The sequence below is a fragment of the Neophocaena asiaeorientalis genome, unplaced genomic scaffold (assembly GCF_003031525.2).
Source record: "Neophocaena asiaeorientalis asiaeorientalis breed wild unplaced genomic scaffold, Neophocaena_asiaeorientalis_V1.1 scaffold124, whole genome shotgun sequence".
Classification (NCBI taxonomy): domain Eukaryota; kingdom Metazoa; phylum Chordata; class Mammalia; order Artiodactyla; family Phocoenidae; genus Neophocaena; species Neophocaena asiaeorientalis.
In genome coordinates this window covers 631,787-643,185 of record NW_020174135.1, presented here as the reverse complement: position 1 = coordinate 643,185, position 11,399 = coordinate 631,787, and the positions used below count along the sequence as shown (strand labels likewise).

The window sequence follows — 11,399 nt, the reverse complement described above, 5'->3', positions numbered from 1 at the left end:
GTCTGTGGGGGGGCAGCACAGAAGCCGAGACTGACCCTGCAGGAAGGCAACAAGTGCAGAGGCCCCAAGGCAGGAGTGATTCTGGGGCATCCGTGGGGCAGCGAGGAGCTCAGGGCTGTGGCGAGTGAGGGAGCGGGTGTGGAAGCCACATCGTGTAGAGCTTTGCGTGGGATTTGGATAAGTTGTTTATAACTCATAAACCCTCTAAGTCAAAAACAAAGGGAGGGACTTCCCTGGTGGCGCAGCGGTTGAGAATCCACCTGCCAATGCAGGGGACACGGGTTCAAGCCCTGGTCCCGGAAGATCCCACATGCCGCGGAGCGACTAAGCCCATGCGCCACAACTACTGAGCCTGCGCTCTAGAGCCCGTGAGCCACAACTACTGAGCCTGTGAGCCACAACTGCTGAGCGCCCATGCTTGCAACAAAAAAAAAAAAAAAAAAAAGAGAGATAAAAAAGGGAAGGCCTTCTCTCCATGTTGGCTTTTCATGGATTTGGGGGAATTCATTCTAAATCCTTGGGTTTGCTTCAAGAGCTGTTATCACAGTTCCCTCGGACCAGGGCAGATGGTTTGAGAGAACTGCTGGTTCCTTCAGCAGCAGCCGTTCCTTCGGTGGCTGCATTTACCACAATACCAACCAACCCAGAGACGGTGTAGACACCACGGGACCGGGACTGGCCCCGGGCTCCAGGGCCAGGGCTTCCCTGCTGCTCCGGGCTGGGCTGTGGTCCTGACCTAGAGGCGTCATGCGGCCTCGTTTCCTTAGCTTCTGACAGAGGGAAAGGGCTGGTTTCCATCTGATGAATGACGCCTGGGTTGTTCTGCTGGAGTCTGGTGTTGAATGGAACTGTTAAGTTAAATGAAATTAAGTGAAATCATATGAGGCCCTAGAAAACTCAGGATCCTGAATTAAGGGGGACGCTGCCAGAATCTTAAGTGGAAGGAGGTTTTTGGAGCAGCCGGGGGAGCCTTCCCTTGGACGCCGCGTCCTGCTCTGGGGCATCCACGCGAGCCCAGGGCAGTGGGGCTGGGGCTTCTGGAGCCCTGAGCGTGTGGCAGCTCCTCCTGCTTGGGATCCGGGCTCCTGAGGCCGGGGCTGGCTCGTTTCCCGCTGCCTCAGCCCCAGCTCAGTTGACGGGTGGGTGTCTGGCCGCCCCGGCCCCTGGGCAGGGCCGCAAAGACCCTTCGGTGAGCGGTCGCCCGGGCTGGGCCGGGGGTCCGGGGCTGAGCGTAGACTCTTGTTTCCGGAAGCATCGACTGCGCCGGGATCCTGAAGCTCAGAAACTCTGACATCGAGCTCCGCAAGGGGGAGACAGACATCGGGAGGAAGAACACGCGGGTGAGGCTGGTCTTCCGCGTCCACGTCCCGCAGCCCAACGGCCGGACGCTGTCGCTGCAGGTCGCCTCCAACCCCATCGAGTGCTGTGAGTTCCGCCCCACCCCACACCCCCGTCTCCAGGCTGAGCGGGGCCAGCCCCTGCCACAGGTTTCCTCTCCGGTAGCACCCTGGTTCTCGTGCGCAGCCCCTGAGCTGTGCTCGTCCCACCACAACACCCACACCTTCCCGTGCAGTCACGGAAACCCCTGCACCCTGGCCAGGGCGCCCGCAGCTCCTGTGCGTGCGTGGTGTGAGGGCTGCCGCCGGCTCCCGGCACCTGCAGGAGGGCCTAAGAGGGAAAGGAGGCTTTGTCCCGAAGTACCGAGATGTTTGCCGTGACCGAATTTGACTTAATCCCCTCACGATTCAGGGAACTTGAGAAAGTGGCGTTTTGGCCTTGAAATCTGTTGGATTGAAGGGACCTAAATTTGCAAGCCTGCCCGTATGTAACTCGGGTCTCTGTCCCTGGTGGCCCTGGATTCACTGCCCTCGGTGTGCGTGGACGGGCCCCGGCGCTGAGACGCTTCTGGCTCGGATGCCCGTGACCGCGCAGCTCCTCCAGGAGCCGGGACCGCCGCGGCCTGGGGTCAGCTTCCTCTTGCAGTGACTCTGTTCGTTTTTGTTAGCGAGTCGGGTGACCGGTTCAGCTCCGCATGGAAACCCCGCAGTGCCCGCCCCTGACCCGGCATCCGGACCCGGGGCGGGGACCAGAGTCTCCACTGGCCACGGCCCCAGCGAGAGCCTTTCCACCCGCCCTCCTCCTTCTCTCATCTCTGAAGCACCGCCCCACCCCTCCGGTGTGGGCTGTCTCAGGACACCCCCGACCTCGCGGCTCAGCCGCCCACCCGTCTCGGCGGGAACGTCCTGGCTCGGTTCCTCAGCCTCTGACCTGAGCGTCGGCCAGACCTCGGCGACGGGGCGTCCTCCCCCGCAGCCCCTTCTCCTTCTCTGCTGTGTGGTCTTCACCTCCGTCCCAGCCCTCCCCCCTGCTGCTGCTGGACCCTCCCGTCTAGTCTCTAGAAGTCCATCTCCAGGCCGTGGGGTTTGCCATGGATGGCTCTGCCCCCCTGCCCCGAGGCCCCCGCCCCGTGAGGCGGAGCGGGACCCTCCCTCTCGGGTCCCCTGGCTGTTGGGTGACCGTGTCAGGACCCCTGGCTTGGCCTCACCACCTCTGCAGCCACACTTCTGCCTCCTCCTGCGTCTGGTCCTTTGCCCGTCCCGCCCTCCCCGACAGCCTGAGCTCGGCCACCTGTGGCCCGCCAGCCCCTAAGCCGGAGCCCGCTTCAGACGGGTCCCCACATCCCACCTCCTAGCTGGGGACGCCTGCTCTTCAGGCCGTGGCCTCCCCGTCACCAGCAGGGCTCCCCACGGCTTCCCCGGGCCCTTCCCACTGGAGTCAGTCACCCTGGCAGAGCGCGCCCACTCACTTACACACACGCGTGTGCACGCTTGTCACTGAGAGGTGAGCTGTCTCCACGTGGACAAGTCAGAGGCGTGGCTGCCTTCCCGTGTCACTCTAACCTAGAGTAGGCTGTGAAGACACGGACCATGCGTGGTTCCTCTTCTGTTCCGTGTACCAGGGACGGGTCGCTCTGCTCACCCAGGAACTCTTTGAAAGCAGGGTGTAGTGGCCGCCCCTGAGAGGGCCAAGCAGAGGGGCCTGGGCGTCTCACTCCCGTTGCTCTCCTGCCCCACACAGCCCAGCGCTCGGCCCAGGAGCTGCCCCTCGTGGAGAAGCAGAGTGCGGCCAGCGGCCCCGTCCTCGGTGGGAAGAGGATGGTCCTGTCCGGCCACAACTTTCTGCAGGACTCCAAGGTCATTTTCGTGGAGAAAGCACCAGGTATCTTCTTTAAAAACCAACATCGAGCCCTTGCTGTTTGGGCGCCGGTGGAGGTTGGCTGGCAGGAGGTGGGTGCGGGCGGCCACGGGCGCCGTGCGCAGTCCTGGGCCACTGCACGCGGTGCCGGCCGTAGAGGGGCTGCAGGCGCAGGGCCTCCAGGAGGCTGTGCTCTGCTGAGGGGCGGCCCGCGTCTGCCTGGCTAGCGGGTGCCTCCCTCGTGGGCTCCGACCAGCTCCTGCTGCCGGGCCTGCCCGTGCGGAGGCGTCTTCTCGTTTCTCAGAACCACAGACCGTCCGAGGCAGGCGCCTGGGCACGGAGCGGCCACGGTAGCTGAGCGGAGCCCCGCTGGGCCCGGAGACCTTGCTGTACCTCCGTGGCGCGCTTCAGGCCCTCGCCCTTGTCGGCACAGACCCTCGAGATGCAAAGGCAGATGCTGTTCCTTTGGGCCGCTCCGTGCGTGTGTGCATGCCTGTGTGGACCCCTGCACGTGTGCTCGGGAAAGGGGGCTGCGGGTTGGAAGGGGAAGGGTCTCCTCCCTCTGGTGTCTGGGGAGCCAGGCAGTGAGCCTCTCGCCGTGCTGCAGGGGAGACACAGTGGCGGCACAGCTCCTGCCCCGGGACGCCCGGCCCGACCACGTGGCCACGTGGCAATAGGGGAAGCGTGTGGACCTTCTGTCTCTCTCAAACTCCGGAGTTTGTTTTGGGGGCGGGTCCTTGCAGGGAGCTGGCCCCCAGGCGGGGGAGGGGCTCCTGTGGGGTCCGGGCCTGCTGCCTTATCCCTCGCCTTCTCTTTCCCAGTCACGGTCCCCCTCCCGAGCGCCGGGGCAGGGCTCATGCTGAGTACCGCAAACCGCGGAGGCACTCAGCCTCCGTAATGGGGTTGATTTTGTACAGTTTGCAGGAAACTTAAGTACTTCAATGAAAATGGGCTTAAAAAGTCTCTCACGTTTAACGCGTTCTGCCTGTACGATCGCGCGTGTGATTGGAAACTGTTTTAGAGGATGGAGCAAACCCGACCAGTACAGTGGTAGGGGAGGGATCTGTGCTCCCAGAAAGCCCCCCTTTGGACCAGGTGGATTCGGAAACAGTGTAAGCTTCTGTGCCTTAGATGTGTGCCCATGCGCAGGGTGGGGCGGGGAGCCCAGGCCTGGTGCTGCGTCCTCACCGCGCCTTCACCGCGCACAGAGACGTCTGTGGCGGGAACCAGCCGGCGCCCCTCGCTGTTTCCTCGACCAGTCAGCCCCGACTTTGACCTTGGTGCCAGGATGGGACTGTGAGACGTCTCCTGACCCCCTCGGCTCGTCGTGGGTGCCCGTGGGGCTCCTAGGTTGGCGTGGCTTACCGTGGCCCGGTCACGGGGTCTTCACAGCGGCCACCCGCCTGCGGGTGGGAGCCGAGTCCTCGGATGTCTGGCCGTCGCCCTCACGTGGCCTCCGGGCCGCCCCGGCCCCGTGCAGGCCGAGCGCCGCCGTCGCTCGCTGTCACGTCGGGGCCCGTCCCCAGCCCGCTCGCTCCTGCGGCAGGTCTGCATCTGGCAGGCAGAAGGCGAGAAACCAGTAAGTGGGTGGAGGCCAGACGGCCCGTGAACACCGTGCGACAAGGGAGACGTGAAGACGCGGCTGTGCGTCCTGTCACGTCGTGCTTGTGTCCGAGCAGGGTTGTTGGCACGTCTGTGTGCGTACTTGTGCCAGTTCTGTGTTTGCAGGAGGGGCAGCTGTCCACACGCTTTCTGCCTCTGCCTTCATTCTCAGCACAGCACGTGCCGACGCTGCCTGGCCGGCTGAACTGTCTCTGGGCTTCTCTTGGTTGATTTGCAGGGGGAGAAACCACTGAAGTCAATTTAGATTCCAAGCCTAATCCTCCTCTAGCTTGCGAGGAGGCTGCCTGGTCTCCTGGAACCTTGCTTGAAGGTTCTTTCACCCCCTGCTCGGTGGCAGCAAGGCCGGCGCGCACAGTGAGCCTGGTCTCTGGAGCCGCTGGACGTGGGCAGCGGGCCCCGTGGCAGCCGCTGCAGGAGCAGGACTGTAGCTGCCGCGAACGTTGCCACGTCAGGCACCCGGGGAGCCGAGCTCCGCGTCACCATGTCCCCTCGGCTGCACTGGGCCGCGCTCGGAGCGTCCTCAGTGTTTCAGGGTTCCTCCTGGCTGAGGCCCCGCCGTCACCTGTGTCCTCATCGTGGTGACTGAGCACGGTCCCCGCAGGAGGACGGCCCTCGGGATGTAGGAGCAAAGCCCCGTCTGTGGACGAGGGGCCCGTCACAAAGAGCCGTGGACCAGCCACGCTCAGCTCTGGCTGCATAAGGTGACAACTTTCCGGAACCATCCTGTGATTCTCCTGAGGTCTTTGTGTCCAGCAAGAGGCTTCAGGGCCTGGCCTTCACGGTTGACAGCTGTGGCCTCCGTGTCAGATGACACCTCCCACGGTGGCCGTGTGTGTGCGTGGACACCGGCACAGGCTCACATAGGGGGCACGGCAGGTGCGGCACGCCACGGCAGGGCCACCTGCAGGAAGTGAGATGCTGTGCCCCGTCTCCCACTGAAGATCTGGGGGTCTCTCTTCAGACCTGTGCGCGGGGGACATCTCTGTACGCATGCGTGAGTGTTTGAAACAGCCTGACAAATACTTGAGAACACAGAGAGAGCGCCCACGTGGAGGGGAACTGCCGCTTCTGGAGACAGGAGAGAGGGAGGCTTCAGAGGTTCCGCTGCCGTGAACGTTATCGTGTTCTTGATGCCGACGCTGAAAGTCCCCGCTGCGTGCAGCCCCGGCCTGTTCTCTGCAATTCCCGGAAACTGTGTGAAGCCTGTTTGGGCTTCTGCTGCACGACAGACCTCACCAGAACTTGGCGGTTTCAACAAACAACAGTTTGCCGGCCCTCGCGTGTGGCGGACGCAGCCGTGGCCCCCGGGTCTCCTACACAAGGCGCCGGGCACCCTCCATGGGCTCCAGGCCTCCTCAAGGCCCAGACTCAGAGGGGCCGCACCGCACTGGGGCTCACCGGGTCCCAGCCTGCCCAGACTTGAAGGTAGGACACCCAGGGTGTAGACGGGGAGGGTCATCAGACACAGCGGGACCGCCCGCCACACGACTAGACCACCTCCTTGTCAAACCTCTTACTAAGGCCCCAGAGCCAACAGAGACAGGCCCCAGAGCCAACAGAGGCAGACCCCAGAAGAAAAGATTGCGTCCAGGGTCTCCTGAGACCTTAAAACGGAAGCAGGACTTGCTTCTTGCGGGGAAGCGTCTGGAGCCGGAGTCCACACTGAACTAGACGCAGACGTTGCCCGTTTTACGGAAGAGGATCGGAGTCGGGTCGTCATGGGGCCACCCCGGCTGGGTGGTGCCCGGCGGTCCTTTGGCTTTTGGGGTCTGGCCGCTGGGGTCGGCCTTTGCCGGGCGGCGTCTCGGGTAGGGCCTGGCGGGTCGGGTGTCACTCGCCGGTTGTCCAGCTGGCACTCAGGCTGCGGCCCCACTGACCCAGGTGTTGGTCCCAGGGGTTCTGGAACTCGCACAGAATGGACCCCGCTGGCTGGTGCGCCGCTCACACCCAGAAGCCAAGACTTGGTGCGGGGGAGACGCTGTGTTCAGATGCTTCTGGCGCTGACCCAGGAAGGCGGGCGGGGAAGGTGCTGCGCGTCCACGAGGACGGCTGTGGTCGTGGGCGGCTGACCTCTGCAGGTGGGGTCTTAGGGTAGCCCTGGGCCGAGACGCCTCCGGGTGTGGGCTCATGGGGCGGCGGGGGTGTGGGAGCTGCTGCCCCCTGGTAGCCCCAGCCTGCGACCTGCCTGGCACTGACCGTCCGGGAAACGGCCTGACCCCCAGTCAGCAGACAAGAGCAGCGGCTGGGCCCTTCTTGTCCTCAGAAGGCTCTTTCTCACGCTGTGGCCTCGGAATTCAGTGATCCTCCCATGCTTCTAAACTCACAACATCTTGAACAGGCTTGGGAGGGATCACGCTACCCCGGCACCTCTCCGCAGAGATGGGCAGACGGGCAGGGCCCTGTCAGGTGCGCAGGCTCTGTTGGCGTCAGGGGCCCGAGGGCCCTTCTCCTCCCGGCTCCGAGCTCTCCCCTTTGTCGGTGTCCCAGGACGCGCCCTAGCCCCTGTCCCCGGGGACCTCCCCTCCCTGCAGGGCTCTCCTCGTGGGTGTGCACGCGACAGGCTGGGGAGGGGAGTGGGCTACAGCTGCTGGAGCGCGCGGTGGGCTCAGCGTGACCTCTGCCCTCCCTGGCCTTCACGGCCCCGGCTGCACCTCTCCCTCCAGGGCACGGCCACCTGCAGTGGAGGGTGCGGGGGTGTGAGGCCGGCTGTGAGCCTTGCGGGGGCTGCAGTAGCCAGAGTGGAGTTCTGTGCACGCGTGGGTGTCACCAGAGAGCCCCCTCGCCTTGGCCAGGCTCGCTCGTCCCTTCCTCCGGGCACCTCCCCAGGAGGGCTCCAGAGAGTGGGCCCGGGTCCCTCCCGGGGAGGGGCAGCGGGGTGGGAGTGGGCACGGCGGGGGGAGCGGCTCCAGGCTCTGGCCTCTTCCGCCTCTTTCAGGACCATGTGTGGCGACGCCACGTGCGGCCGTGTGGGAGGATTCATTTTCCGTGTCAACCACGTTGAGCTGTAACTCACAGACCGCACAACTCGCCCGTCTAAAGTCCAAGGGCTTGGGTTGATTCAGAGCCCAGCACATATATCCCAGGACATTCTCCTCGCCCCAAAGAAGCTTCACCCGCTAGCCGTCACCCTTGTCCTCCCGCAGCCTGGCAGCCGAGGGCCGCTTTCTGTCTCCACGGACTTGCCTGCTCAGGGCGTCCTGTGGGCCCAGCTCCTCCACCCAGCGAGGTCCTTGAGGTCCATCCGCGGGAGCATCAGGACATCACCCTCTGAGAACCGGAGAGAGAATGTCCTGGTCATCGTTCGCCGTGCACGGCCGTCGGTGTCACGCGTGACCCTGCGGTGGCTCCGTGCGCGGGCTCCCGAGAGCACACGTGTGTTGCTCCCCTGGGCGCTCCTGGTGGGGGCGTCGGGCCTCAGAGGTGCCGCAGCAGCTGGACCTTCCCTCACTCTGGAGGTGCATCTGCTGGTCCGCGGGGCTCCGACGGCCGGAGTGTGCCACCACGTGTGGGTCAGAGGCGGCACCTCCGCCCCGGCCCTGCGGAGGGCCGGAAACAAGTGAGGCTGCTGGGGACCCTCGGGCCTCTGTCGGTGGCGCCCGCTCAGCCCTGTCCCACGGAGGCAGCTCCTCCCGAGGCGGCTGTGGCAGCCTCCTGGCCGTGGGTGGGGTGGGGAAGCCTTCCTGATGACTCACGCCGCAGGGAATTCCCTAATGATTCGGAATAGTTTTACTTCTGGGCTTGCGTGCAGTTTCCTGCTGAGAAAGCCAGCAAGTTCCTGATAAGGCTGGAACACAAAGGGCCGTTCAGGGCCGATCGCTTCCCTTCCTGGTAGAGGCTGAACTTGCGCAGGACGCCCAGCCGGGCCTGTGCAGAAGAGGCCGCCCAGAGGCCGCGTGGCCTCCCACCCGAGGGAGGCCAGGGCAGCTCTGGGGAGTCAGCAGCCAGTGGGGCTGCAGGTGCCGGTGGGGAGGGTCCCCGTGTGACGACAGAGCAGGCAGTCACCAGCCCTGGGCGGCTCCTCCTGTCTTGGCCCTGAGCAGGGCTGCGTGTGCACTTCTGACCAAGGAGACATTGGCCTCTAAGAGCTCACGCTGCGCTTGGGATCCCCAAGGCCGGCCCCTCGGCTGTGACTCAACCATAGAATAGAGACCTCGGGGCCAGAGCCCCCAGGGCCAGTGTGGCGGGGACACAGGGAGCCCTGGGCCTGTGAGTCGGGCTTTAGTGGTGTGGTTTGAGGGTCTGTACTTTCGGAAACCGTGCCGGTGGCCAGGCCCGGCTGGCTCGCAGACCTGGTGCGCACAGTGGGACCGCCGGCCCCCAGGCAGGCGCTGTGACAAGGACGGTGTCCCAAAGGCCCGGGAGGCCCTGGAGGGAAGAGACCCCTCCCGCCCTGCGTGTCCTCAGCGTGCACACCCCACCGCCCGCTCCACTCCATGCCTGTATTTCCCTTAATTTTTGTTCCACGGGTGAACCTGCAACGGCGTTCCCGGGAGGCTGGTCTGGTCTCGGGCCCCTCCTGGAGGGCGGTGGTGGTAAGGTGGACGCCGGGTAATGCTGGGCAGCCTCAGTCTCCCCTCTCCTGATGGGAGGCCCGTCAGCCTCTGTCGACAAAAGACTGAGCGGCTGCCGACAGTTCAGGTTTTAGCGCTTAAAGCTGTTTTGGGGGAAAGGGACAAAGATAGGCTTTGTCATGAGAAAACTTGTTGATCTTAAAAGGCACCAAGGACACGGGAGCCTTGGTTACAGGAAGAGTAACTTCGATCTCCTCAAACCGGTGGGGGGCCCGACAGTACGTCCGCATGCGCGGCAGGTCTGGGCTGCGCCACGGAGCAGCCCGCGTCCCGTAGCGCTTTGCAGAGGCGCTGGGATCCCCCCTCGTTTATCGGCCCGGAGTCAGGGCACGTCGTTCACCGAGTCCTGTTCTCACAGGGCTCTGGAGCGTTTGCTGCTTTGCAGAACTCCTGATGCCTTTAAGGGCGGTGGGTGTTCTTTCCGTTTCCTGTTATTTTTTCCTAGAGGAGAGATGGATGCGGGTCCCTCGGGCCTCCGGCCCATGTCTTATCACTGAGTGGGTCCATCTGGTGGATACTCAGCATGGGCACCTACGCGTCCCGAGGGGCTGGTGTGGTCCTGGCACGTCCCAGCCTCTCTGTGACTCACATTTCCTCTCTGCTCCACCCTCCGCCCCTGCCCGGCCAGCACTGCCAGGGAGAAAAAGGAGATTTTGTCTAATTTATTTATAATTTAGGATTTGGAACACACACACATTTCTTCTTGGAAAACGGAGAATAAGCAGCAGCTCAGCCCATCCAGCTGTAATGGTTTGTCTGGGGAGCCGACTTTATACAAGATGCAGAGGAAGGAGGCCCCTGGAGAGTCTGACGTCTGTTAATTCAAAGTAACGGCCAAACGTGGTCCACAAACAGCGTGCCACCCCGAAGTGCTTCCCAGCTCCCAGAACAGGGCTCCGCTCCGTCACCCCGGAGGGCGGGCTTCCAGGCTTCGGCTCCCTCGAGGGCCTGGTCCGGGGACAATAAACCCTTTCTTTCACGGCACTGGAGGCTTTTCAGTTTTTTCAAACATGCAAACGCCACAGGGTGAGGTTAAAAATACCTTGTGTTGTGCATTTCTGTATCCTGATGCGCCAAAGCAGTCACAGGGCGGATTCTCTTGTTCACCCGGCAGTCCCCCTGAGCTGGGGCAGGACCCAAGGCTCCCGGGCCCCTGCTCCCGAGACACCGAGGGCTCTGTGGCCCCAGTCGCGAGGCCCCACACCCCCCTGTATGCCGCAGGCCAGACTCAAGCCGGGTCCGAGTCCCCAGACAGCGCCCTTCTTACCCGGGTCATCCGCGCGCCTCCCGGGCTCGCTCCCCTTGGAGACCCGAGCATGGACCCCTCCCGGGGCTGGCGCCGGGAGTGCTCGCTGGCACGTGGCTCCTTCCTGCAGAGCGGGGGTCTCCAGGCCCCACCAGGTCCATGCTCTCGGGTTTGGGTTTGAGCTTCTCCCCAGGGCCTCGTGGCCTCTCTCCAGCCGGTCAGTCAGGTGTGGCATCCCAGTCTCACCAGCTGCTAGTGGGCTGGCCGGGCCAGGGTGGACCCTCTCATCAGAGGGTTCCCGCCCCGAGTCCCGTCTGCTTGCATCCAGGTGTGATTTCGGGGCGGTGCCCGGTCAGGACAGAGTAACGGACTTCTCGCGCCCTTTCTTGCAGACGGCCACCACATCTGGGAGATGGAGGCGAAAATCGACGGAGCCCTGTGCAAGCCGGTGAGTGCGGCTGGTGGCCATGGGTGGCGCTCTCTGGGCAGGGCTTTTTATCGGCGGCTCCTGGCCCAAGGCACGTGGCTTCTCCTTTGTTAAAACGAACCACTGATGAACATAACAGACAGAGCGAGGAACAGAAATGGTTGGGAAATGCCTCCCGACATAAGCGCTCTCGGGATTTGCAGCACAGGCACGACTCGGACGTGGGGCCACCAGAGAGGACAGGGCGCCTCGTGCGCTGCAGGCCCCCCACCAGGAAGACCAGGATGCACTCATACCCCCGGGGCCTGCTGTCCCCTCTGGCTGCCATGGTCACCAG

At 63.9% G+C, this 11,399-nt stretch overlaps 1 protein-coding gene across 1 annotated transcript in view; it reads left to right on the top strand.

Annotated features, from left to right (window-relative positions):
* NFATC1 (nuclear factor of activated T cells 1) overlaps positions 1-11,399 on the top strand; it is a 52,951-nt gene that overhangs the window by 36,696 nt on the left and 4,856 nt on the right. The window contains exons 5-7 of the mRNA XM_024754834.1: positions 1,253-1,425; positions 3,079-3,219; positions 11,028-11,083. Of these exons, the coding sequence (XP_024610602.1) occupies positions 1,253-1,425; positions 3,079-3,219; positions 11,028-11,083 (370 nt within the window). The remainder of the gene's footprint in view (positions 1-1,252; positions 1,426-3,078; positions 3,220-11,027; positions 11,084-11,399) is intronic.